Source organism: Rhinoderma darwinii, chromosome 5, assembly GCF_050947455.1.
Source record: "Rhinoderma darwinii isolate aRhiDar2 chromosome 5, aRhiDar2.hap1, whole genome shotgun sequence".
Taxonomy (NCBI): Eukaryota; Metazoa; Chordata; class Amphibia; order Anura; family Rhinodermatidae; genus Rhinoderma; species Rhinoderma darwinii.
The window spans coordinates 266262206-266288114 of NC_134691.1; the positions used below are offsets into that span (position 1 = coordinate 266262206).

Genomic DNA, 25909 nt, shown 5'->3' on the forward strand with positions numbered 1-25909 from the left:
AGGTAAATGTTACATTTACACACAACGGTTAGGTTCTCAATGACAAAATCTGTGCACAGTGCTTCTGAGTGTCACCAGCAAAGTCTAATGATATGCTATTACACCACTAGTTTGCAGCAGAAAGAAAATGGTTTTGCAGTTTAGTTCCAGAAGGATAATTACCTGTCACTTCTGTGTCATTGTCATCAGAATCGGATTCGCCAGGGTCAAACACTTGGATTCCCTGGGCTTGCAGTCTTTGAAATTTGGCCTCGAGGTCTCTTTTGGCTCGGAGTAAATCTTGGATCTCTTTTTCTTTTGTTTCTCTAAAGATCTATTAAGACATGTTACAATCAACTTCTAATCATTTCATGGATGACAATACATGGAATTTCTATGTAGGGAAAATACATCATCTATCCTCTTAAATGTTTTAGATTGAAGAAGAATCATATTTAATTTCCTATTTTGTTACATGTAGTTCTGTATGGCAATACTAAGAGCACTTGTCTCAAAAAAGAAAAACAACCCCTTGTTCAATGTCATAAAGAGGGGCCCTCCGCTGGGGATTAGTACTTTGATGTGCTGACAAAGAGGAGCTCTCGCTCTGGTGGACCGTTGCCGTCTATTTATTTGAATGGCTGCAATGTAATACAACACTGCAGAGAAAATGTATGACCAGTCGCATCTTCCCCGGAGAGAACAACCGATTTCCAGTTTCTGGTGCTGGACCCACGTTGATCAATAGATCGCCGGTCTGGCGTCAATCTGAGAAAGGGTTGTCTTGATGAGACAAACACTTTAACCTTGTATAAGCCTATTTTGGGGCCTGTTTTTTGCAACTTGTATTTTTCAATGTCACCGTTTTGGGGAACATATCATTTATTGACTAGCTTTTAATAATTTTTTTCTCGGGGAGGGCGGGAGACTTGTTTTCTTTGCCTGTTTAATGTGCTGTAGTAATAAGTTAACTTTATTCTACTGGTCAGTACGATAGTCTTCACCATAGTGATTTCATTTGACTCAATAGTCTCTGTACAGCAGACCATAGCTCACCTTAAACTGTCTTTTCACCTTATCTCTGTCATGTTCAAAGGTAGCCGCTCTCTCCATAGCCTGGTATTTGGCTTCAACTGCACTCTCCTTCTCTCTTAGGATCTTCTGGTATGTCTTCTGAAGTGCCTAATACAGTAAGGAAACTTATTTTAATGCTAATTTCCTATGTAAATGATGATTGAACAAACTGGTCACTGGTACCATCTCTAATGTTTTATTTAATTACCCTAAACAGTTATTCCAATATAATTATGTTATGGCAAATCACTAGGGTATGCCATAAAATTATGATCAGTGGGACTCTGGGACGTTTGCCGATCATGAGAATGAAGGGCTCATTCCCTGCACAGCGGCACATATGGGGCTGTAATGCAGTTCACTGTGCAAGAAAATACTGTGAAGGAGCCGCAGCGCTGTCCATAGGCCTTTTCCAAGAAAGCTAAACAATATAAAATATAAGTTATGTACAGCTCAGAAATTTTGATCAACACTGAATAAAAGCGAAGGAAAAGCCTGCGGTATATTAAAGCGGTTGTACCAAAATTGACAATTGACAATGGACTCCCACCAGTCGCGAGAACGAGGTCCCGAACCCCAGGTTCCTTCTCACTACACCACGCACAGTGAGGAGGAGCTTGAATGGGGCGGCGTTTGAGCATGTGTCCGCCACTCCATTAGATGTCTGTGGTAAGGATGTATAAAGCTTCTTTGTTCTTGCCCGTTTCGGTCAGTTCTATAGACTTTAACTGGAGTGGCAGCGTGCATGCTCGACCTCCGCTCCATTCAAAGTCTTCCTCACTGCGGTCGAGCAGTAAAGAGGAACAAGGGGGCTCGGGACCTTGTTCTCGTATTAAACTCCTATGTATTTTATGAAAGTAGACACCTTACACATTGTGAAAATGCCTCCCAGCATTTTACACTCATCAAAAAGTAATATTGTTTTAAAAAAAAAAAAAAGCATAAGGGGCGTGTCACTGCTACGGACAGTGTAAGAGCTGTGGAGAGGAGAGCGCGCTCTCAGCTCTTGCGAGAGATCAGTCTTGTATTGTCTGCCGAACTGGCAAGGGGGCGTGTCTCTGCTACGGACAGTGGAAGCGCTCCCCAGCTCTTACACTGTCCCTAGCAGAGACACGCCCCCTTGCCTGTTCGGGTGAAAAGACTGATTTTCAAAGCTGAAGAGAGAGCGTGCACTTTCTCTACTCGCTCTTGCTGGGGCACTGTCCATATCTAATTGGACAGTGTCACAGCCATAATAACACGCCCCCTTGCCAGTACACGCCCCGTTGACTGTTCAGGGGGTTATTTAAATATCAGGCGCCAAATATAACGGAAACGATATCTAAATAACGGAGGGAGGTAGAAAAAAATGTAATGTGCCCCAGGGTTTGTGCAGCCCTCCCCATTACATGCTGTACTCAGCTGCACATGTATGGGGAGGTGAAAGGTCCTCTTTAAAGGAAATCACGATTTTTTTCTAACAAACGAGTGGCAGCGATTGGTAGGTATGTTTTATTACTGCTGCTATGCATAGACAAGTTCGGAAATGTCTCTCTACTCCCTATATAGCATTTATATTCGTTTAGTGTCATCAAAAGTGATGACAGGTTCCATTTAATGACTGCGCTGAAAACTTAAATGAGACAACTCCTATCCATATGGCCTATGAGGGAATATAGACATCATAACGGGGTCTCTAGGAGCCAGATCACAACTACGCCCTGTACAAGTAGCTCCCGTTCTGGCAGACTTGAGCTTGTATTACAAGGACGACAATTCATCTGAATGGCTGCCATGTAATAATACATTTGCTGGCTGGCCGCAGCTTCCCCCGACAAAATCAGCTGTTTGCTGGGGGTGTTGGGAGTGGGACCCGGGACGATCAGTTGATCAGCCCAGCGACCGCATTTTTATGAGACAACCCCTTCAAATGGCTAGTATACACAAAACTGTCCAGCTAGAAAAAAAAATACTCATGCATGTAAAGTGTATTGGGACTTCTCTCTGCCCAACACAAAATTGGCAGGTTTTACTTGGCAACAAACAATACTATAAGGGCTTGTCCTCACGTAACGGAATTGCGGCAGAAAATTTCTGCAGCATTTCCGTTAAAACTAGCAGACATTCCACTGCGGAAAAAACACACCATTTCCTGCGGTTTTTTAGTGCAGAAAATGTGGCGGATTTTGCGGCATTTTTTTCAATACTAGGAAATGGTGATATCTCCTCTGAAAAACACAGCAATTCATTCCACTTTCCGCACCCGGGATTGACATGCTGCGGTACGAAAAATATGCACCGCAGGTCAATTTCTGCTCAGAAAATTTACGCAGCGCGTGGATGAGATTTGTTACATCTCACCCACTTTGCTGCTACTGTATTCTGCTGCGTATTTTCCATCCGTAATTCCGAACGGAAAATACGCAGCACTTCCGTTACGTGTGGACAAGCTCTTAAAGTAGCCGTATCTCAGCAAGGTGCAGAGGAAATCCCAGCACCATCTCCTGAATATACACTAGGCATGTTTTCATTACACACCTGTAACTCTGCCCGCAGACGTTTATTCTCTTCATCCAGTTTCACCTCTTTCTTCTGCATGGAAGCAATATCATTATTCTTGCTAACACGAAATATCTCATACTCCTTCTTCAGTCGTTCATATTCAGCGGCATATTCCAGGTCCACTGATGCAGTGGATTTAAAACTGGCTCCTATAACCCTGGGGCCACGTCTGAAAGAACTGCGCAGAAGGCGTGCCTTGGGCTTGACTTCTACAGGAATCTCACAGGCTTCTCCCCCTCCACCACCATAAGTATCCTCAATCACCTCTCCAGGGTTCACCAGGGAGGATGCTGTCCCCATTGTGAGATGTCTGGATCTCTGGGTATTTCTGCTAACTCACCATCTCAGTGCTGTCTGAAGAACCACAGGAACAAGAACAATTAATAAACTTTTGTTTATTTGTTTAAAAAACAAATAAAACAAGTGATATCAAATAACTGTGGAATGTTACACATTGGCAGCAAAAAGCAACAAATATACAAACATACATAATGTAAAGATCAATTAAAATACATAAACAGCGAAAGAGCCCTGCGGCTATTCCCCACCCCAGCCTCTGTCACAGCCGCGGACGTCACATGAAGACAACCTCTGTCCACATGCACGATTAGGGTATATAGACATCATAGATTCCTCAGTCTGGGGTTTTTTTTGTTTTTTTTTAGTACCTAAGCAATAAGGACTAAGAAAATTAACCAAAAAGTTATATATGAACAGCAAATCTTTTGGCCATTTAGGAGTTTGAAGAACTCTCTAATGTAGTGTTTCTCAACCTTATTGGGCTGGATTCACACAGCGTTTTGCGGTGTTTTTGGTGGTGGTTTTAGCTGCGTTTTTTTTAATGCATTTTTTAGTGCAGCGAGATGTTACATAAGAGTCTACAGTAAAATATACAATACACTACACACAACTGCGTTTTGGTTTGTGGCATTTTTGAGGTCAGTGGCGTTTTTTTTCAAAATGCAGCATGCCCTGGGTATGGTGTTTTTTTCAGGCATTTTTCCCATAGGCTTCTCTAGAGGACTTAAAAAAATGCCCAAAAAAAAAAGGATGTACAAAATAACACTAAGTTAAAAACGCCACTAAAAATGAATGTTACATTTTAGTAACACTAGCGTTTTTAGAACCGCTTCCGGAAGCATAAATTGCCAGAATAATTCTGTGTGTAAAGGAGGCCTTACTATGGGAGAACCCCTGAAAACATTGTCACTTCTGGAAAACCCTAAGGGCTTATTCAGACGAATGGCATATACGTCCGTGCAACGCGCGTGATTTTCACGCGCGTCGCACAGACCTCTATTAGTCTATGGGGCCGTGCAGACATGTGCGTGATTTTTACGCAGCGTTGGTCCGCTGCGTCAAAGTCACGACATGTCCGTTCTTTCACGACATGTCCGCCTTTTGCGCGCGCTCGTGTGAATCCGGCCTAAGGCTATGTTCACACGCTGACTCAAAAACTTCTGAAAATACGGAGAAAACAGCTCCTGATTTTTAGACGTTTTTTTAAGCCACTCGCGATTTTTTACAGACGTTTTTGGAGCTGTTTTCAATAGAGTCTATGAAAAAAGGTTCCAAAAACGTCCCAAGAAGTGACCTGCACTTCTTTTTCGTGGCCGTTTTTTCCATTGCAATTATTGGCAGATGCTTGGAGGCGTTCTGCTTCCGATTTTTCGGCCGTTTTCAGTCCGAAAAACGCCCGAAAATAGGCCGTGTGAACATACCCTCTCATTCCTATTTCGAAAAAGCCTGTTATGGGGGAGGGAAAGGCATTTTACAATTTAATATTTTAGTTACTTTACCCAAAACTCATGCCGACCATCTACGATCAGACTGAATTTGCCAACCCTGGACTAAAAGCGACAGCTCTTGTTTCTGCTTCTTCTGGGCAGTCCCTGACAAGCTCCAAGGAACCCCTCTAATCGATAATTCGATGTGAAGCTCAGATTTTTACTAGTTCATCTTTAACCCCTTCTTCCCTAGGCAGCAAACAGGCACGCTTGGCCAACTACAGGATAGGAGTTGAGGTAGATGAGTGTTGGCCAAACAGTTACGTTCTGTCTATGGCCAGCTTTAGAGCTTCACAAATAGATGACAGTAGGCTGGAGTTAGGCTCCGTTGACACCACGTTTTGGCCCTTCGATTAGCGTGTGCGTTGGGAAATGCACGCTAAACGTGTCTCTAGGGCTCCATTCTTTTGGCCTCTGGTTTATGTCAATTTTTGTAATTTTTTTTGAAGGATGGAATAGCGAAGTAGACTACGTTATTCTGTCCCGTGGGAACCTGCAAAAAAAAAAAAATGTATACTGCAGAATATAATGGTGTGGTGTGCACAGACAGAGCCTAAATCAGCTGTCTGTTTCCAACGGCAACCAGTGGGATTTTGAAAGCAGCCACATAAATGAATGGAGTAGAAGAAATTCAATAATAGGAAGTACAAAAATGTCAAAGAATCTGAAAAGTTACTCAACTTTTTAAGTAGACAAAGCGTTAATTGCTGTGAAAAGCAGAATAAGATGAGAGAAATGGTGAGTGAGGGAGCACCTAACACTTCTACACTCCATTGTATAACCCACAATTACATTACAAGCAGTCCCTTCCACTGTTTGTCTGTCTGTCGCCCACTGACATCTAATAACAACTTACTAACTACTATGGATTGCTGTTCGGGAGTAACACAAAGACAACAACAACTTACTGTTTGGTTGCCACGGAGAAGATTGACTCCTATCAACAGGAACGGCAGGTAATTAGCATTGCTCACTATCAATAAAGTTGATTGCGTTAAAAAAAAAAAAGGCAGTGACTGAAAATTGACGTCACTTTCTCTAAGGAGGTGGGGTTAGAGGGGTTGGCTTCCGGTTGGTTGCCAAGGAGCTGTATGAGCGGCCTTAGTAACCGTGAGCTGGGATAGAAGATCGTGAATTCGTTGTACGGATTATCCCGGGGAACTGACATCCCATCGGCAATGGCCGCCATGCAGATCAAGGATGGGGAATACACCGCAACTATCTATAAATTGGTGAGAGACTCGGATTAGTGCATGAAAATTGCATCTACATAATATAGCTTTGTGCTGCTAGGATGTCTTCCTCATCCATCTTTCTTCAAGATGTGGCTTCACTTCTGGTCACTCATTCCTTCTCTCATACAGCTGTCTTCACTAGTAACATCTTCATAGGAGTAAATACAAGTGGCCATAGAATCATCATATACTTCATAATAAAACCATGTGGCACAGTATCTGGGGGTGGTGAGGCTTGCTGGCAGGGCTGGCTCCAGGTTTATGTGGGCCCTTGGGCGACACAGACTTAGTGGGCTCCTTTGTGGGGGAAATTACGGCGGCAGAAAACATCACTTTGTGCCCCCATATCGAAGTTAGGCCCTGTTTATGCCCCCGTAAAGATGTTAGGCCCCCAGTTTGTACCACCATAAATTTAGTATTTAGTGCCCACTGTAGATAGGTCCACGAAAAAGCATCAGACCTTCCAGAGCCACAAAAGAACAGACAAGTCTCCCCCAAAACCAAGATTCTTTTCATCCACAGAACTAAACACTTATGTGGCGGCTGATCCCTGTGGATAGAGCTCAGCGCTTGGAGATGACGTGACATATGAGTCTTATTGGCTGGTACTTTTTATTAGACATGGCACTCTGGCTGGCACTATATACGGTGACGCTGGCTGACACTTTAGGGACATTGTCTGGCACTGTTTTGGTTGACATTCTCTGTCTGACACTGTTTATGGGGACGTTATCTGGCAGGCAATGTTAATAGGAAAACTTGCTGGCACTTTTTTTGGACACTTTTTCTAACAGTGTTTATGGGTGCACTCTCTGGATGCCACTGTTCATGGGAACACTCTGGCTGTCATTGTTTGTGGGGCATTCTCTGGCACTGTTAAAGAGGCTCTGTCACCAGATTTTGCAACCCCTATCTGCTATTGCAGCAGATAGGCGCTGCAATGTAGATTACAGTAACGTTTTTATTTTAAAAAAACGAGCATTTTTGGCCAAGTTATGACCATTTTTGTAGTTATGCAAATGAGGCTTGCAAAAGTCCAAGTGGGTGTGTTTAAAAGTACAAGTCCAAGTGGGTGTGTATTAGGTGCGTACATCGGGGCGTTTTTAATACTTTTACTAGCTGGGCGCTCTGATGAGAAGTAACATCCTCTTCTCTTCAGAACGCCCAGCTTGTGACAGTGCAGATCTGTGACGTCACTCACAGGTCCTGCATCGTGACGGCCACATCGGCACCAGAGGCTACAGCTGATTCTGCAGCAGCATCAGCGTTTGCAGGTAAGTCGATCTTACCTGCAAACGCTGATGCTGCTGCAGAATCAACTGTAGCCTCTGCTGCCGATGTGGCCGTCACGATGCAGGACCTGTGAGTGACGTCACAGATCTGCACTGTCACAAGCTGGGCGTTCTGAAGAGAAGAGGATATTACTTCTCTTCACAGCGCCCAGCTAGTAAAAGTATTAAAAACGCCCCGATGTACGCACCTAATACACGCCCACTTGGACTTGTACTTTTAAACACACCCACTTGGACTTTTGCAAGCCTCATTTGCATAATTACAAAAATGGTCATAACTTGGCCAAAAATGCTCGTTTTTTAAAAATAAAAACGTTACTGTAATCTACATTGCAGCGCCTATCTGCTGCAATAGCAGATAGGGGTTGCAAAATCTGGTGACAGAGCCTCTTTAAGGTACATTCACACACACGGTGTAAGTACTGCAGAATTTCCAAGTGGATTTTCTGTGAGGAAATTCTTCAGCGTTTTTGCAATATAAATTGTCATGCTGCATATTTAGAATCCGCACCGCAAGTAAATTTATGCACTTTTTTTCTGCGTATTTTTTCTGCAGCGTGTGGATGAGATTTGTTAAAATCTCATGCACTTTGCTGCTTCTGTAATACCCTGCAGATTTTTCACAATAAAATCCCTTGCAGAAAAGCCGCAGCTAATCCGCCCCATGTACACAGCCGCTGGTTAGGGATATTTTGGCATTGTAAATGGTAGCAGTCATACGGGGGCATGGCCACTGTCTGTTCCGTTTGCCTGCTGTTAGGGTACACTATGTGTTGCCCTAACAGCAGCCTGTGTCATAGTGACACAGTGTCATGTATTCGCATACAAGAGTATGCTAATACATTATAAGTAAAAAATGAAGTTATCCCTTCATGGGATTAAACTTTTTTTTTAACAAAATAAATAAATTAAAAAATGTCCCCCAAAAAAGTCATTATTTTGCATGAAATATATTTTATTGCCCATACATTACATTAAACCAAAATAACTACACATATTAGCTATTGAATTAATTTAACAGGTTATTTACCATGAAACGTGAACAGGATAAAAAAAATGACGAAAACCGCTTTTTCCAATATTCATGCCGTAGAAAAAAAATTATATAACTTACCCCTTAAATGTTTTCTACCACCAAACTGCAAAAAGAAAAATACAATTTCTTCCGCATAAAATAAGGCTTCATATAGCCACATCAGTGAAAAAATAAAGACGTTATCTCTGCTGAAATCAGAGGCAAAAAACGAAAAATTTAGCTGGTCATTAAGGCCGTTTCAGAAGTTAAAAGAATACAAACTAAAGTCAGCAGATTATAGTTTTTTTTCCATGATCTTACATCGTTTCCCATCACCGTGTGTGTTCCGTGGGGGTGGGCTGCAGTACCAGACACAGCCTCCAGTGAGCGCCGTGTCCCCTGCTTTCTGCTGATTCATGGGAGTAACGTTGTCAGGTCCCATTATATCCTGGATGGATCATTCATACACCCAGATGTAAATATTTCTTAAAGTTCTCTAGTTTTGCACCCGGCCGTTTTTACAATTATCTGATAGATGTGAGTTTTCTGATGCTCTGATTGATAACAAGTTTTATATTCAACTACTTCTACTAGGGGATAGTCTGATCACGTGTGGCCGCCTCTTAGAGACACATATAGAGATCAATGTACTCCGCTCGTACATTGCTGTATGAATGGGCATGTGTAGATACACTGCCTGTAGACTCCTTTTAACATGTATAGCTCAACCAGAAGTAAGAGGAACGACCACCTGATAGACACCTACGATAGCTCCAATCCCTTGAACAATAGGGATTCATAGGGGAAATCCATCCTGAATGATTTATTTTTTCTTGAGAATAGACTCCTTTAGGTATGTGACATTGATTATAGGAAATTCATTGTAGTCAGACCCCATGAAAAGTAGGGACAGTTTGAAGCGGCTATCGGAGTATGGGATAGAGGGGGAGATGCTAAGCCTGTGTTCACATCAGCGTCTGGGTTCCATTCATCCATACCGTTCCACCTTTCCATTGGAGGAACGGAAAGTTGAACGGATACCATAGATTCTGTTTAAATTACCATTGATTTCAATGGTAATGCTTCTGTTGCAGTTGGTTTCCGTTTGTTTCAGTTTTGTAAGGTTTCCGTTTTTTTAACAGTAGTCGACATACCTTTTAATATCCTTTTTAAATAGTTTTTTTTAAGTGTCAATAGGAAAAGGGAAAAATCATCTTGTAAAATGTTTCAAGAAGTAACTTGTCATTAGGCGTTTTTTAATTCAACAGCGTCCGAATACACCTATGAACTACACAGTGTATTTCCCACTGAAATCAATGGTAAGCAGTCTGCAGGCGTATTTCACGTGTATTTTGGAGCGTAATACGAGCGTTTATGCTCTGGAATTAGCCTAAAAATATGCCGTGTGAACATGGCCTAACATACTGGTCATTACGATTTCAGGGAAACCAAATTTATATGGTGTTTTTTTTTTTGTTTTTTTTAAAAGTTTTACTATTATTGCACAATGTACAAACACAGGTGCTCAAGCAAAGTATATATATATATATATATATATATATATATATATATATATATATATATATATAATCGTAATTTTTATTAAGTTTTTGTAGACATTCAATATAAAAATAATAAGTGGCAGAGCATAACATTTAAGCAGAAAACAGGTTCGTGTTAGCTGTATAGAATGCAAGAATGGGTTATTAAAGTGCATGAATACATGGAGTGGGACAATCTTACATGAAAGGTAAGTATACAAACATAATCAAAGGCACAACCATCCCCATAATATATATGAACAATCTATTCACAAACAAGCCTCGCAACCAGCATCACATCCAAAGGGTAAAGTATACAGACCAGGCAGTTGACCGCAAGGGCTATGGCAGTGATGGCAACTGGCCATTTCCATCAGTGACTATAGATTTTGAATGGAGCGGCAGGGGACATGTTCAGCCGTCGCGCCATTTAAATCCTACCAGCAAGCGGTCTCGCAGCTGGTGGGGACACGGGACCCCGTTCTGGCAATGAAGTGATAACTTGTTATAACCGGAATACTCCTTTAAATTGTTTAATTTCAATCTTTGTGGGGGAAGGTGGCAAAATGGAAAAGCAATTCCGCTTTTGTTTTTTTAGTTTTTGTTGTTTTATTTTGCATAATTTTCCATGCGGTTTAAATAATGTGTTAATTTTATTATACGGATTGTTACAATTGTGGCGATATTAAATGTGTTGTTTTTTCTAAAAAGAATAATGGCTTTATTTTTTGTGTTATTTTCTGTGAATACTTTTTGTATATATATATATATATATTTAATTAAACTTTTTTTAAATTATTTTTTTAGTCCCGCAAGGGAACTTTATAATGTGATATTTTAACTAATCTGGCTGCAGGGGATGATCTTTAATATACGTACTCGATAAGATGAAACTAAACAAATGATACAGTATCCAAATGTCCTTTATAGTCTAAGTCTCAAATGGTATGATTGTTGTCAGGTCTATTAATGCGGTGATAATGGTTCTTTGCTATATCTACTGTGTCTATCTTCGTATGTGTATACATCCGCCTTGGGATCCCCAGGGTTACCAGGGACGCTCTAGATTCCTCTGATTGGCTGGTGAAAATGGAAGCTCGCCGCCATCCTGGGACGTCAGACGTGACGTGTTGACTTCGGATTGGCGGACGGCCGAAATTATGTCAACAGAGGAGGAGGGCTGAAGCCTCTATATGGCCGGCGTTTCGCCGGCGCGTGTGTGCCCATTCCATTAGAGTCGTGCACGTGCCGGGAGATGGAATCAGCACACAAACAGTTCTAACCGGCATAAATACTTTAATCACTGATGATGTATCACGTATATCTCTGATACTGAAACGTGTAGGATTACTCTGAAGCAAGTGGTTTCAGTGTATTATATAATAAGGAGAGATCGTGGTCTATAAGTGGAATCCTATCACCCATAGACATTTCTCAATTCTGACCACTTGTCTGTGCCTGTATGTGTTATTTTGGGCTTTAAGAGCCAATTTTAGAATTTAACTAATAAAATGTACTTTTAATTGTTCTATTCAGGCGGTGACTTTAGAAATTAACTGAGCGGACTATACTGTCAGTGTGCATAGTTACTTGCAATCTATGAGGCCCTGCATTTGGCACGGCCCATCTAAGGAGTTAAATGGCTGGGATCTGAGTTATCTCTGATCTCGTGCCTGTTGCAGCAGGATGTTGGCTGTATATTACAGCCAGCACCTGGTGCCAATGGCACGGGCACAGCTCTTGTGCCATCCACTGGATGTACCATTACGGTAGAATTGAGTTAATGGGGTTGTCCCGGACATTTGAAAAACAGGCTGCAGGCAGGGGATGCACTAAAATAAGAATTACTCCCCTGGTAAATCGCTGGGCTTTCTATTACAGCCCGATGAAGGAACCTCCAGTATAGAGCACAGCTAGTTTTCTCTGCATGTGTTCTAATCAATAGTCATTATCTACAATGGGATTGAGGACACATATGTAATTACTGACCGTGGTTTAGCTTCTACTCACACATCTTTGCAGACCTGATCTCGCGCGGCACCGCAATCCAGCTGTGCCGTTCTGTGCTTACGAAAATAAACTGCATGCGGTTTTTCAGTGCGGTTTCCTTGATCCGACAGGTTCCCCCACAGTTGGGCTTTATTTATAGCTCGACAAGGAATCTAAAGCACAGATATAATTACACACGTGTCCTCTGCAATTGTTTCAAAATATTAGTCATCATTACAATCGCGACTGAGGGCAATTCCACAGCCCTAAGGCTGGGTTCACACAACCTATTTTCAGGCGTAAACGGGGCGTTTTATGCCTGAAAACACGGCTCAAATACGTCGGCAAACATGTGCCCATTCATTTCAATGGGTTTGCCGACGTACTGTGCCGACGACCTGTAATTTTACGCGTCGCTGTCAAAAGACGGCGCGTAAAATAACAGCGTCGTCAAAGAAGTGCAGGACACTTCTTGGAACGTAATTTGAGCCGTTTTTCATTGACTTCAATGAAGAACAGCTCCAAATTACGTCCATAATGGATGCCCCGCAAAACGCTAGTACGAGCAATTACGTCTGAAATGCAGGAGCTGTTTTCTCCTGAAAACAGCTCCGTAATTTCAGCCGCAATTGTCGTTATCGTGTGCACATACCCTTAGGGTGTTCTATTATGTCGCTATTTCAGTCAGCCCATATTTATCATGGGTTACTTTTGTATTGATAGGGTTTCAGCAGACTAGTCCTGTTTACAAGGTCAGGCTAAACCTCCTATACCACCACATCGGTTATTTGCCCGGTTTAGGTTAGGATACTTAAGTTTCTTTTCACGGAGTGCGATTATTCTAGACACAATTTGTCTTTAGTGCCAAGTTAGGGGACATTGGTCCTACATAACCATCATGTAATGTTCTTTTTTTACTCAACTCAACTCAATAAATAAAGTATTTGTTATTTTTCCTTTTTTTTTTTTTCATTCCATTACATCACACTACTTTTCCCAAACCCTCCCCTGGTAAATCCCCTGCCACTCCGGTGGTCTCTGCGGGTCTTACTTTTACAGGAAGTAATGACGTTCAATACCCTCCATTCCAATGATATGCTATTTTTGCCAGCAGAACCGCTGAGGCCCGTGGCTGCAGCGGTTACATGAATGGAGCGGGACGTCATCACTTCCTGTAAAAGTTAACAGACTGGCGCTGGAGCAGCGCGGAATTTACCAGGTGAGCATTACTTATTTTGTTATTTTAGCCCATCCCCTGCATGCAGCCTTTTAAATATCCTGGAAACCCCTATAAAAAGCTTTTTACATGAAAATACTGAATCAAATAATAGAAAGGTATAAATCCTCGGGCTCAGCATCTTCCCCTGTGTACTTTCCTGGTCTCAGTAGCGCAGCAGACCTGACAGATTCGCTTTAGTGTCTATGGCAGTTTTATGCAATACACACCGGCCTCTTTATACAGTACATTGGAAATAAGACTGCCTTTTCTTTCTCAGATAAAGGAAGGAAGATATGGAGAAGCTGTGCAGATACTCAGCATTGAACTTCAGAAACAATATCGGGTAATGTAATTCTAATGAAATTATTATCATGCTACTTTGTGAATTTGATTTATGCCATTCTACTGTATATTACCTCTCTGCTTGTATATATTAATTTTTAATACTATATCTGAAGTATATGTTATGTATTAAAGAAAACCTGACAGAGACAGTGGGGGGGGGGGGGGGGGATTGAACAATAATGTTTCTACGCCATTTTCTGGCGTAGAAAAATCACAAGTGAGCGGAGCATAGCAGAGGAGGGTGACCACTCCTATTCATAAGTCCTATCTGCACAGCTCATTGGCCAACAGGGCAGACAGGGGCTGCTGGAGGGGCCAAGGCACAACCCATATACAGATGTGTCCTTCCTCTTATCTCAACATATCCTGGAAAGTGTGGCGCGAGATAACCAGTTTTGAAAAAAACAAACAAACATAATTTCACAATACACTGTCACGAGATGTCTATTCTATATGGATGTATGTGTGGCCACCCAGTGGTTGTGATGTGATTTACAGCCTGTCAAGGGTTTTGCCAACATTTGTTTCATGATAAATTGGAGTTTCAAGTAAATTAAGGTTGGACACATATGTATGTAGTTGTTTCTATGGGTTCCCCCATCAGCTGCTAAAGAAATTAGCTTCACCCTTGCTGGGAATCGGCAACATATCCTAGTTTATAATGGCCTATCCTAGTGAAAAGTCTGTATCTAAAGAATCCGTCACCGCAGGCAGACTTTACACTACTGTATATGTAAGCTATATAAAAGATCACCAATGCTAGTTTAGAGATATGACCTCTGCATCACATCCACAGCCTTTATTCATCTGTCGGTATCTCTGATAGCCTTAAACATTTTACTTTTAGAAGATATAATGAAGTAATTGCTATTATCTTATTAAATACTCATTTTAGAGGTCTCATATTTGTACAAATGTATGATATATGTATTGTCATGTTGTGTTGCAGTCTAGGGCTGGCCTGTCTCTCCTGGGGTACTGTTATTATCAGATGCAAGACTTTGTCAATGCCGCAGATTGCTATGAACAGCTCATGCAGATAAATCCTGAAGTTGAAGAGTACAAACTATATTATGCCCAGTCTTTATACAAGGCGTGTACGTACCCAGAAGCCATGAAAGCAACTTTTCTCTTGGATAGTCCTGCATATCAGAGCAAGGTAAGTCAGCCGATCTCTGCTTTCTGCACTGTCTTCTAAACCTCGTGTTCCTGCTCTTACCACCTCCTATCATCTCCACCATAAAAATATTTCTCACATCCTTACATATTTTAACCTATATGGAATAAAAAAGTTTGTCTATAAACTACTCCTTATTTATACTTGTAGAGTATTTCTTAACAGCATTAACTGAATGCCAGGGGTCACTTGGCACGGCTGTTCATTTCAATGGGGAGAGGAGAATAAGCCACTGCTAGACACCTCCCCAATGGGCCTCATCCCTCTTTCTCCCTGGCATCTGCCATCAGGGAACAGTCGGCTGCCCCATACTTATAGATCATAAGCCAATTTTGCTGCACCGGTCACAGAAATTAGATGAAAATCTGCCATCCAATTTACAACTGCAGTTTTGCCCAATACCATTACAAACATAAGAACAAGTGTCAAAAGCTGCTCCCAGCAATTGTCCTTTGTATCATAAACATTTAGAAAATCTAAATTTAAATACATCAGTTTGGTAATTGGTCATTTGGATGAAAGAATGTAACCATTTCATGGCCACAAAGTCAAAACTGTCCATTTTAGACAACAATTAACTGAGATCTATGGGCAGCTTTAAAGCGAAGCTCCAACCTTGGAACTACTGAAAAATATATAATGCACAATAGCATATAAAGCAATTTCCTGATCAAATGTTGTTGGAGATGCTTTATAATTAGGTGCAACCTGATAACCCTTAGGAAAATAGATTTATTTTTTCTTTTAGGTGTTGAAATTACAAGCTTGCATTAAATATGGAGAAGAAGATCTGTCGGGAGCTAAGGTATGACATGGATTTCAAAAGGTCTTTGTTAAATTCTATGTACTGGTTACTTGTAATAAAAAGTAATTTCTAGCTACAGTCTTCCAAATTTTCACATGCCTCATTGCCCTGGTTCTGAGACGTCGTCGTCACCCCCCCCCCCCCCGAGCCCTCCAGCTGGTCTCTGTTAAAGGAACGCACTTGGCATTACTACTAGCATTGTCATGCGCTGCCAGGGGATCTGTATAGAAAATGGCTCTCCCTACTGGTTAGTGGCAGCATGTGCAGTCGCTATCCGTTAAAGGTTTTTTCACAAATATCTATTTTTCTGCAGCGTGAAGGGGCCGATGTCCCCTTAATGAGTTTCCTGATACATTGGTGCATTCGTACCTGCGACCCTCTAGTCACAGATTTTGTTGCTGATCTAAAGGATCGGCCATCAATTTGTATTCCTGGAAAACCCCTCTAATATCTTTGGAAGGTCTGCATACAACTGGGTGCTTGATTTTAATGGATAGTAACTGCCCATGCCCAGACACGGCAGTAAGGATTATCGGGCATGCTTGTTTTTGGGTTCGGTGGGGTTCCAAGAGGTCAGAACCCAACAAATGAGATTTTTGTTTAGCGGATATGCCATGAAAGTTGGGAAAACCGCTTTGAGTTTCATTGTATGTTTCTTACTGAAATTTATATTTCAGAATTTTGTTTATAACTGCATATTTTTTATTTTTTTTCGCTTTAGAGTCTAGTAGAACAAATACCCCCTGATGATCCAGATAGTGAAATTAATTCGGGATGTTTGCTGTACAAAGAAGGACAATATGAAGAAGCCTGCAAAAAATTTCTTACTGCCATGCAAGTTGTTGGATACAAACCAGGTAAATAAAAAAAAATTGTATTTTAATGTTCTTTTATCTTGATTTTTTTTTTTTTATAGATTTCATTTTACTAAGTGTTTAGCCAAACTGCATGTTACATGCGCTGTATACCTCTAGTAATAGACACCAGTATCCCAAGGCACAAAATGTAATGGACAATTGGTGTTCCCAAGATGGTTTGAATCAACCTGTGACCTTTCTTAGTCATTCATACAGTGCAAAGAGGTACCCATTACAGTTTTCGGCACACCTGAAACTTTAGAAGCAGAAGCCACCCTGTTTCCATAGGATTTTTACTCTTTTTAAAGAGATATTGTGACAAGGCTCACTTCTGACTGGCCCTTTTTTTTGGTGCATGGGGTAGGGGATTTTAACACTGCAATCAGACCCACTATTTCAGATTCCCTTTCAGCCATATCGTCATTATCACGTACTAACTACTGCCCCCCTGAACACAACTACAAAAATACACGTGACATGTCAGAAGTTTTGATCGGTGGTTGTCCAAGCACTGAGACCCCCACCAATCGCTAAAACAAAGATTTCTGATCGACTAATTCTCGGAAAGCTGATGTAACGGTATACGGACTCAATAGAAAGTGTATGGACCCTTACATCATCGTTCCGAGAAAAGTTGACCACAGACAAAGCGGCTCAATTCGCACCCGAGTGCTTCTGCCGCTTTGTTTTAGCGATCGTTGTAAGTCTCAGTGCTCAGACCCCAATCAATCAAATCTTCTGACATGTCACTATCAATTTTGTTATAATAGTAAAATTGCATTCATCTGATATTCGTGCTTGATAGTAGCAAAAGTAAACAAGCATTGTATATGTGTTTGCATTATATTGTCAACATTGTCATTCATTATTTCTCAAAGTTTTTTTTCTTTTGTTTGGATAGACTTATCCTACAGCATTGCCTTATGTTACTACAGCATGAAGCAATATGTGCCCGCATTAAAGTACATTTCAGATATTATAGAACATGGAATCCGGGAGCATCCAGGTAGGCTTCTATGGTAAAGATGTTGGATATATTTAAAATCAACATGTTTTAGGTATAATGCTAACGTGCAGCCATTTTTTTTTATTCATGTGAATGAAATTAAAGGCTATGAAAACCTTTGAAGACTTTTTTTTTTTAGTGTTTAATGCAACTTTGTATTAAAAAAAAAATTTACTTGTACTAAAAAAAAAAATTTACTTTTTGAGATACATCTTCCATGTATACTGGATACATAGAAGCTGTATATTCCGCTGAAACCTGAATCCATCAGGTCAGCAGGACTGACGGCTTCAGTGACAGCGGGTCATGCAGGATCCACCTGTTATCGATCACTAAGTTTGATGTGATCGATAACAGCAGGATCCTGCGTGTCAGAGACACGCAGGACCCGCTGTCGACTAAGCCGTCAGTCCCACTGACCTAACGTATTCGGGTTTCAGCGGAATATACAGCTTCTATGTACCCAGGATGCATAGAAGCTGTATCTCAAAAAGTAATTTTTTTTTAAAGGCCATTTTTAAGCAAAAGGTATTTATACTTTTAATACGCTCAGTATTAATTGGGCATTGTCCAGGTTCACTAATCCAAACTTGGATTAATTTTACGTACTGTTTAAAGGAAATGTGTCATCAGAAAATCACCTATGGTTAAAATCAAGTTTTTATGTTAAACATATTTATTAAGACTTTTTGGTGTTTTCACTCTGGCCACTGAGCCTCACAATAGGCTGTCCCTTCCTGCTCTGTAGAGATCACTTCTCAGCAGTCATCTCATTATCGTCACAGGCACGTTTACAATGAAAAGTAACACCTCTATGTAGATAACACTGGATCCATTAGTAACAATACATGATTGACACAGCTCCCCTCTTATCCCTTCCTGCACAATGACTTCTGCACAGGTCACGGAGCATGTCGAAAACACTCTCCCATTCAAATCAATAGATCTCCTCCTGTTCACAGGTTCCTATGGACCATGTGGCTGCTGTAAATCATCTCTAAATACTGTTAACAGCAGTTCAGGCAAGATGGCTGCCCCCATAATCATTTACAGAAAAAAAAAATAATCTACAATTCAAAAATTAAAAACCGTTTAGAAAAAAAATATGGTTTTAATTAGTAAAACAATATATATCCTTTTAAGCCATTGTAATTTTTCAGTATGCTCTTCTGGCAATCGCAGGCGCATCATTTTTTTAAAGTATTTCTTTGTGTCATCAGCGTTATACTTCGTTATAAAAGAAGCTTTTATAGTTCTATGTAAGTGTAAAGGGTCCTATGAGAACTATTTTGCATTGATTGTTTCTTTGTCTTACCCTCCAGAGCTGGGGGTTGGCATGACAACAGAAGGAATTGATGTCCGTAGCGTGGGTAACAGTTTGGTACTGCATGAAACGGCACTGATTGAAGCATTTAACCTGAAGGCTGCCATTGAGTATCAGTTAAAAAATTGTAAGTCCACATCTGTCTTTCATTTTCTTATGACGTATTAGTTTAGTATTACTAAAAAATAGATTTAGGCATCTAAAATATTGTGTGAAATAACTAGTGCCGGAGTCATTGTTTCCATTTCTGTCTACAGTAACTCGTGGGCTGCTGGTGTAGAAGGGATAGTTGGTTTACATGCATCTTATCCATATGGCCAGGATATATACATAGATCCCTTATCTATGAATGACGTATAAAATAAATAATCCCATTCCGTCCATCAGCAACTTTCCCCTTGAGGTCCCCAAGATCAGAACATATAATTGATGTTGGTGTATAATATATTATAATATATAAAGTAGAACACCACCGTTTCCTCAGCATTTGCTCTTTAATTTGTTCTTGTAGATGAAGCAGCTCAAGAAGCTCTGACAGATATGCCTCCACGATCAGAAGAGGTAAGGCTGTGGTCTTGAGGTAGCGCAGATGTAAGTCTATTATAAAACAATATATTGATCTCAAGTCGAGAGAAACAATAACAGTGCCATGAATGTGTTTCCCTTTAATGCCTAACTACAGAAAGGCAATAACTAAGAGCAAACTCTGGTTCACTACATACAAGCCAATGGACAACATGTCATCATGGACCAGGGTTTAAGGAATGTTTCCTGCTCCAATGCATGGAATCCAGGCTGTCCAGAGGATAAAGGGGGGCTCTTTCTAGTAATGCCTCTAAGCGTATAATCATTAAAGGTCCTCTTATAGTGACTAATATGGGCCGTGAAAACGAGCGCCGATCAACGAGTCAGCTCATTTATCGGCGCTCGGTTGCTTCTTTCTAAATGAGCAATGATCAGTAATGTATGGGGATGAGCGATCGCTCGTCCCCATACTTTCCTATCATGTTGGCAGCACGTCTCCCTGTTTACACAGGGAGATGCGCTGCCGACAACGATAATATTTATTGCTGCATAAACGAGCAGATCAGCCGATGAATGTTTTCTCATTCATCGGCGGATCGTTGCCCAGTTTGCCCGATTATTGGCCAGTGTAAAAGGGCCCTAAGTGTTTTGCAGGAGTGAAATCAGTGGAAATAAAAAATCCCTATCTTTGCTGCTAAACCATCAGCAGAAGAAAGGATGCCAATTCTTTATGACATCCTTATCACTTTGTTGGCACACTCAGGTGGCATCCTTTATTCTGCAGATTTTTTAGCAGAATGTAGTATGCTATGTTAGTATGCCAACAGAGTGGCAGGGGGTGACGTCATAAGAAATTAGATTTATCTGTGGAATCTCTGGGAAAGCTCCAGCTTGCTAAGGGGCTGATTCCAATAATAAGTATATAATAGATGATTGATTGATGATTCGCTAATATATAAGTATGACTTTGTCAATAGTAAACCTACAATTTAAAGGGAACCTGTCAGCAGTTTAGAGGAGGGGGAAGGCATTTTAAACATACTTTGTTTGTCGGTCATGCATGTTGCATGACTGACGTCTGATTCACCCGGCACGGCGGTCGCAATTGCCACTGTCTGCACTAGGTGACAGCTCTAGCGATTAATCAGGAGGTTTATAGAGCCGTCACTCAAAGCAGAGGGGCGGGGCTTGCAGCACGCAGTGCAGAAGCACTTGCACATCAAGTCCCGCCTTAGTGATCGGCGCATCAGGGGGAATTTTCACACAATTTTCAAAGACAAAATGGTGTGTTTAAAATGCTCACCCTCTCCCCTTTATTGCTCTGCCAGCTGTTTTGAGGCCTCAAAATTGCTGACTGGTTCCCTTTATGAACTGTATCCATAAGAAACATGAAAGTTGACTGGGTTCATTGTCTTTTAATTGAAGTTTGACATATTTGTCAAATTGAGAAGTCTACACTGACTAACATGGTGCAAAGCATTACTAAACTATGATCAGTGCTTTGTGTATCTGAATAATTATTTTGCTTATTTATTGTAAGTTGTTAGTACATGCTGTATATACTATGCGGAGCGAAGAGCTGCATGTCAGGCTGCGGCATTCACAAATGTCTAATACATTCAGTGTCTGTTTCTTGGTGTTTACTTAGCTTTATTATGTCATTTTACAGGAACTTGACCCAGTTACTCTTCATAATCAAGCTTTGATGAACATGGAAGCCAAACCCACAGAAGGCTTTGAGAAACTGCAGTTTTTGTTACAGCAAAATCCTTTTCCTCCGGAGACATTTGGAAATCTCTTACTTTTGTACTGCAAGTATGAGGTATGACATTCCTATCCGATGGTACATGATCTGACACTATGTACTGACCAGAAGGTGCTGTTCTTTTCCTTTGTATGTTTACAGACCATTAACTTGGTTAATAGTTCAGTTTGTTTTTTATTATTAGACTTAGTACATTTTAATTAGGAATGGAAAGGTTTCCAATTATAATAAGTGATGCTTTCTGACCACAAATACCTATACTGTTATTCCTGATGGGATATAAGCCTAAATTGTTTTACGGACTTGATTTATAGAACCAGGAACACAGACAACAGTACTAATCTTGTATCTAATCAGTTCTAGATATAAAAAGTTACAAAAAAAATTGAAAACTAGCACATTTTGACTATTATTCTAACTTTTGATTAACTCATAAATGGGCATTTTTTTTTTCATTCTGAGCGGGAATTCACTTTACGGAGAACTTATCACCTTTTGGAAAACCTCATCAAACAATAGGAGACCAAAATATAAATCCTTCCTCAAATAGGAAAATTAAAAATAGTCTTCTCTAATATAGTGACACACACACACACACACACACACACACACACACACACACACACACGGAGGAGACTGTGAGTGTGCAGCATGTGTACACAGTGAAGATCTCTGCTGCTATCTTACTTTATGATGGATGTAGTTATATGATCAGTTATATAAGATGGATTCATGTGTATTATGAGTTGGCTAGAGGAAGATACAAAGAAGATAAATCCTGTCACTCACAGGTTATCTCCTACTTTCTGCTTTTCCTTTATGTCTGCTGTAGGCTCAAGCTTAGAAGTGAGCAAATTTTTTCCTGATATGCATTTTGCCTGATTCGCCACCCTTTAGGATGCATTAGAGAATTAACCCCTTAATGACCAGCCTATTTTAGACCTTAATGACCAAGCCATTTTTTAAGTTTTTCCATCGTCGCATTCCAAGAGCTATAACCTTTTTATTTTTGCGTCGACATAGCTGTATAAGGTCTTGTTTTTTGCGGGACAAGTTGTATTTTTTAATAGCACCATTTTGGGGGACATATTATTTATTGATTAACTTTTATTTGGGGGGAAATAGAAAAAAACCTGAAATTTTGCCACACTTTTTCGCGTCTTAAATCTACGCAGTTTACCGTGTGATATAAATAACACAATAACTTTATTCAGTGGGTTGTTACGATTGCAACGATACCAAATTTGTATAGTTTTTGTATGTTTTACTACTTTTATACAGTAAAAACGCTTTTTTTTCAAAATTATTTGTTTTTGTGTCTCCATATTTGAAGAGCCGTAACGTTTTTATTTTTTCGCCGATGCAGTTGTATGAGGGCTTTTTTTTTGCGGGAAGACTTGTAGTTTTTGTTGGTACCATTTTGGAGTAGATACGACTTTTTGATACTTTTTATCACATTTTTTTAAAGTCAGTATTCACAGCAAACAGCAATTTTTCCATAGTTTCTTATTACATTTTTTAAGGTGTTCACCGTGCGTGTTAAATAATGTAATAGATTTATAGTCGGGGTCGTTACGGACGCGGCGATACCAAATATGTGTCACTTTTTAACTTTATTTTGTTTTTTTAATAGTAAAGCAGTTTGTAAGGGGAAAAGCTGGGTTTTTCATTTTTTTTTAAATTAACTTTATTAAACTTTTTTTTCACTTTTTTACTAGTCCCACTAGGGGACTTCACTATGCGATGGTCCGATCGCATTTATAATACACTGCAATACTTTTGTATTGCAGTGTATTACTGCCTGTCCGTTTAACACGGGCAGGCATCTGCTAGGTCATGCCTGCGGCATGATCTAGCAGGCATTCGCTCGAGGCAAACCTGGGGGCCTTTATTAGACCCCCGGCTGCCATTGGAGACACAGACACTCGGCGATCGTATCGCCGGGTGTCGGTGGGGGAGAGAGGGAGCTCCCTCCCTCTCTCCAAAACCACTCAGATGCGGTGCTCGCTATTGAGCACCGCATCTGAGGGGTTAAACGGGTGAGATCGATACTAATATCGATCTCACCCGGCAGAGCAGGGACGCTCCCAGCCCTCAGCTGCCTCTGGCAGCTGAGAGCAGGGAGATTTGACAGCTCCCTGCTCTGTTAACTTATTCCGATGCCGCGATGTAAAAAGTCTATGGCATCGGGATAAGGCCCGTTAGTGACCGACGTAGAAACACGATGGGCCGGTCACTAACGGGTTAAAGGGGTTTTCCAGTCCCATAATATTGATGGCCTATCCTCAGCGGTGGTTCATAGAATTACTGCCTTCTCCCATTCACTTCAAAGGGAGAAGGCTGTAATACTGTGAACCGCTGTTACAAGTGTGTCAGTGATTCACAGTGTGAACAGTAGAAATGAAGGGGATGCAGCGTTCGTGCGAGTGCTGCGGCCCCCTTCAAAACAGCTGATCGGCGGGGATACCGGGAGTTCGACCCCGACCGATCACATATTGAGGATGGGCCATCAATTTTATGGGACTGGACAACCCCTTTAAGATCTTAGAACAAAGCTCCACTTTGCAATTCATAGGCTGTGTAGAATAGCCCCCCTCCCAAACACTTCACAGTTGGTACCTCCCAGAGAAGCTGGAAACTCACATTGCAGTCAGGATCTCACAATGTTTGGCCTTTACTGAAATGAAAAGTAAAACTCTAGGCTATGTTCACACGGAGTATTTTGGGGGAGGAATATCTGCCTCAAAATTCCGTTTGGAACTTTGAGGCAGATATTCCTCTCCCTGCACGCCGATTTTCGCGGCAATTATCGCGCCGTTTTTCGCCCGCGGGCATAAAACAGCGAGAAATATTCTTTCTCCTGCCTCCCATTGAAGTCAATGGGAGGTCGGAGGCGGAAGCGCCCGAAGATAGGGCATGTCGCTTCTTTTTCCCGCGAGGCAGTTTTACTGCTCGCGGGAAAAAGACGCCGACGCCTCCCATTGAAATCAATGGGAGGCGTTCTCGGGCCGTTTCTGCCGAGTTTTGCGACGCGGTTTCCGCGTCAAAAAACTCGGCAAAATACCCCGTGTGAACATAGCCAATACTGTTTTGGTAATGATATATTTATTTGAAATAAGTTTTATAATTTAACCCTTTCCCACCGCAGCCATTTTTTTTTTTTTGGCGGAATGAGTTGTAGTTTTTAATGAACCATGTGATGTACTAAGAAAATTGTGAAACTTATTTTGTGGGGTGGAATAGAAAAAAACAGTAGTTTTTGGGGTTTTGTTTTTACAGCATGCACCCTGCAGCAAAAATGACATGTTAACTTTATTCAGCTGGTCAATTCGATTACAGTGATACTAAATTCACATCATTTTTTTTTTTATGTTGTAGTACTTTTGCAAAATAAAAACAGTTAGTAGAAAATTAAAAATTCTTGTTAAGGGGAAATTTAAAAAAGGGGGTATTCTAAACCTTTAATATTCCATATTCATAAAAACTATTTCATTTTTAAATTTTTTTTAATTTAATGTTTACATTTTTTTAGTCTTACTGGGAGAATTGAACATGTGATCGTTTGATTGCTTGTACAATACAATGCAATACTTATGTATTGCAGGGTATTGTGCTTTTTTGCTGTCTCCTATTAAGCCCTGCCTCTAGCAGCATGAACATGGAAGATCTGGGGACCTTTTATTAGGCCCCTGGCTGCCATGACAACCCATCGGCACCCTGCGATTGTGTTGTAGGGACTGCAGCATCTAAGCAGTGAAATGGCCGTAATCTGAGTTATCTTCGATGCCGGGCCTTAGTTCGAAGTGTCAGCTCTGATATATAGCTGACACCCGCTGTGTATGGAGCGGTCTGAGCCCATGAGCTTGCTCCATACTCACTCCGCCTATGTAGTACTACTGGACATCGCTTGTCTGGTTGTGCTGGCAACATGATGCTGTCTTATTATCTGATGGAGTCATGTTTCATATCAAGGTTCCATTTTTTGGGAGAATCTTAAAGGCATCACTTCAATCAGTGTGGTCAATAACAGTCAATCAGATCATCAACATTTTTTCCTACAACCGTGTGTATGCATGATATTAGTCTATATTCAGAAATGCATTGTAACACTGCCCAAGTGCGTGTTTTATTGGGATCCCTAAACTGAACTCTAGTTATAGTGAATATGTGATAAGTGACCTACTAATAAATTACTACTGTTTATGTCTCTGCAGTATTTTGATCTTGCAGCGGATGTACTGGCTGAAAATGCTCACCTGACCTACAAATTTCTAACTCCGGTAAGTAATTATTTTGTATGAAGATAAAACCCTTTGGCCACATTTACTTAGACTTACGTTGCTATGAGCAGGTTTAGATTTGCACCAAAATGTTCACCTATTTTTTTTCTTATTGAATGTAAACTAAACTATTACACATTTTGGACACTCACA

General features: G+C 40.8%; 2 protein-coding genes across 7 annotated transcripts in view; one reads left to right on the forward strand and one right to left on the reverse strand.

Annotated features, from left to right (window-relative positions):
- The window catches only part of NPHP3 (nephrocystin 3), a 68673-nt gene extending 62307 nt beyond the window's left edge, over positions 1 to 6366 (reverse strand). For 4 of the 5 annotated variants that reach the window (XR_012847727.1, XR_012847728.1, XM_075827113.1 and 1 more), the window contains exons 1-4: positions 6290 to 6366; positions 3571 to 3948; positions 1036 to 1161; positions 163 to 313 (exon numbers count right to left, since the gene is read on the reverse strand). Coding sequence is in view for 3 of the 5 variants with exons in the window: in XM_075827113.1 (XP_075683228.1) it covers positions 163 to 313; positions 1036 to 1161; positions 3571 to 3894 (601 nt within the window). In the remaining 2 variants the exon portion in view is untranslated. The remainder of the gene's footprint in view (positions 1 to 162; positions 314 to 1035; positions 1162 to 3570; positions 3949 to 6289) is intronic. The other variant, XM_075827111.1, reaches the window with a different exon arrangement.
- Positions 6367 to 6427: 61 nt separating this feature from the next.
- LOC142651882 (intraflagellar transport protein 70A-like) overlaps positions 6428 to 25909 on the forward strand; it is a 46405-nt gene continuing 26923 nt past the window's right edge. For both annotated transcript variants that reach the window (XM_075827114.1, XM_075827115.1), the window contains exons 1-10: positions 6428 to 6613; positions 13950 to 14015; positions 14967 to 15176; positions 15943 to 15999; positions 16721 to 16856; positions 17758 to 17862; positions 19185 to 19313; positions 19698 to 19747; positions 21381 to 21533; positions 25691 to 25756. In XM_075827114.1, the coding sequence (XP_075683229.1) occupies positions 6560 to 6613; positions 13950 to 14015; positions 14967 to 15176; positions 15943 to 15999; positions 16721 to 16856; positions 17758 to 17862; positions 19185 to 19313; positions 19698 to 19747; positions 21381 to 21533; positions 25691 to 25756 (1026 nt within the window). In that variant the 5' untranslated portion in view covers positions 6428 to 6559. The remainder of the gene's footprint in view (positions 6614 to 13949; positions 14016 to 14966; positions 15177 to 15942; positions 16000 to 16720; positions 16857 to 17757; positions 17863 to 19184; positions 19314 to 19697; positions 19748 to 21380; positions 21534 to 25690; positions 25757 to 25909) is intronic.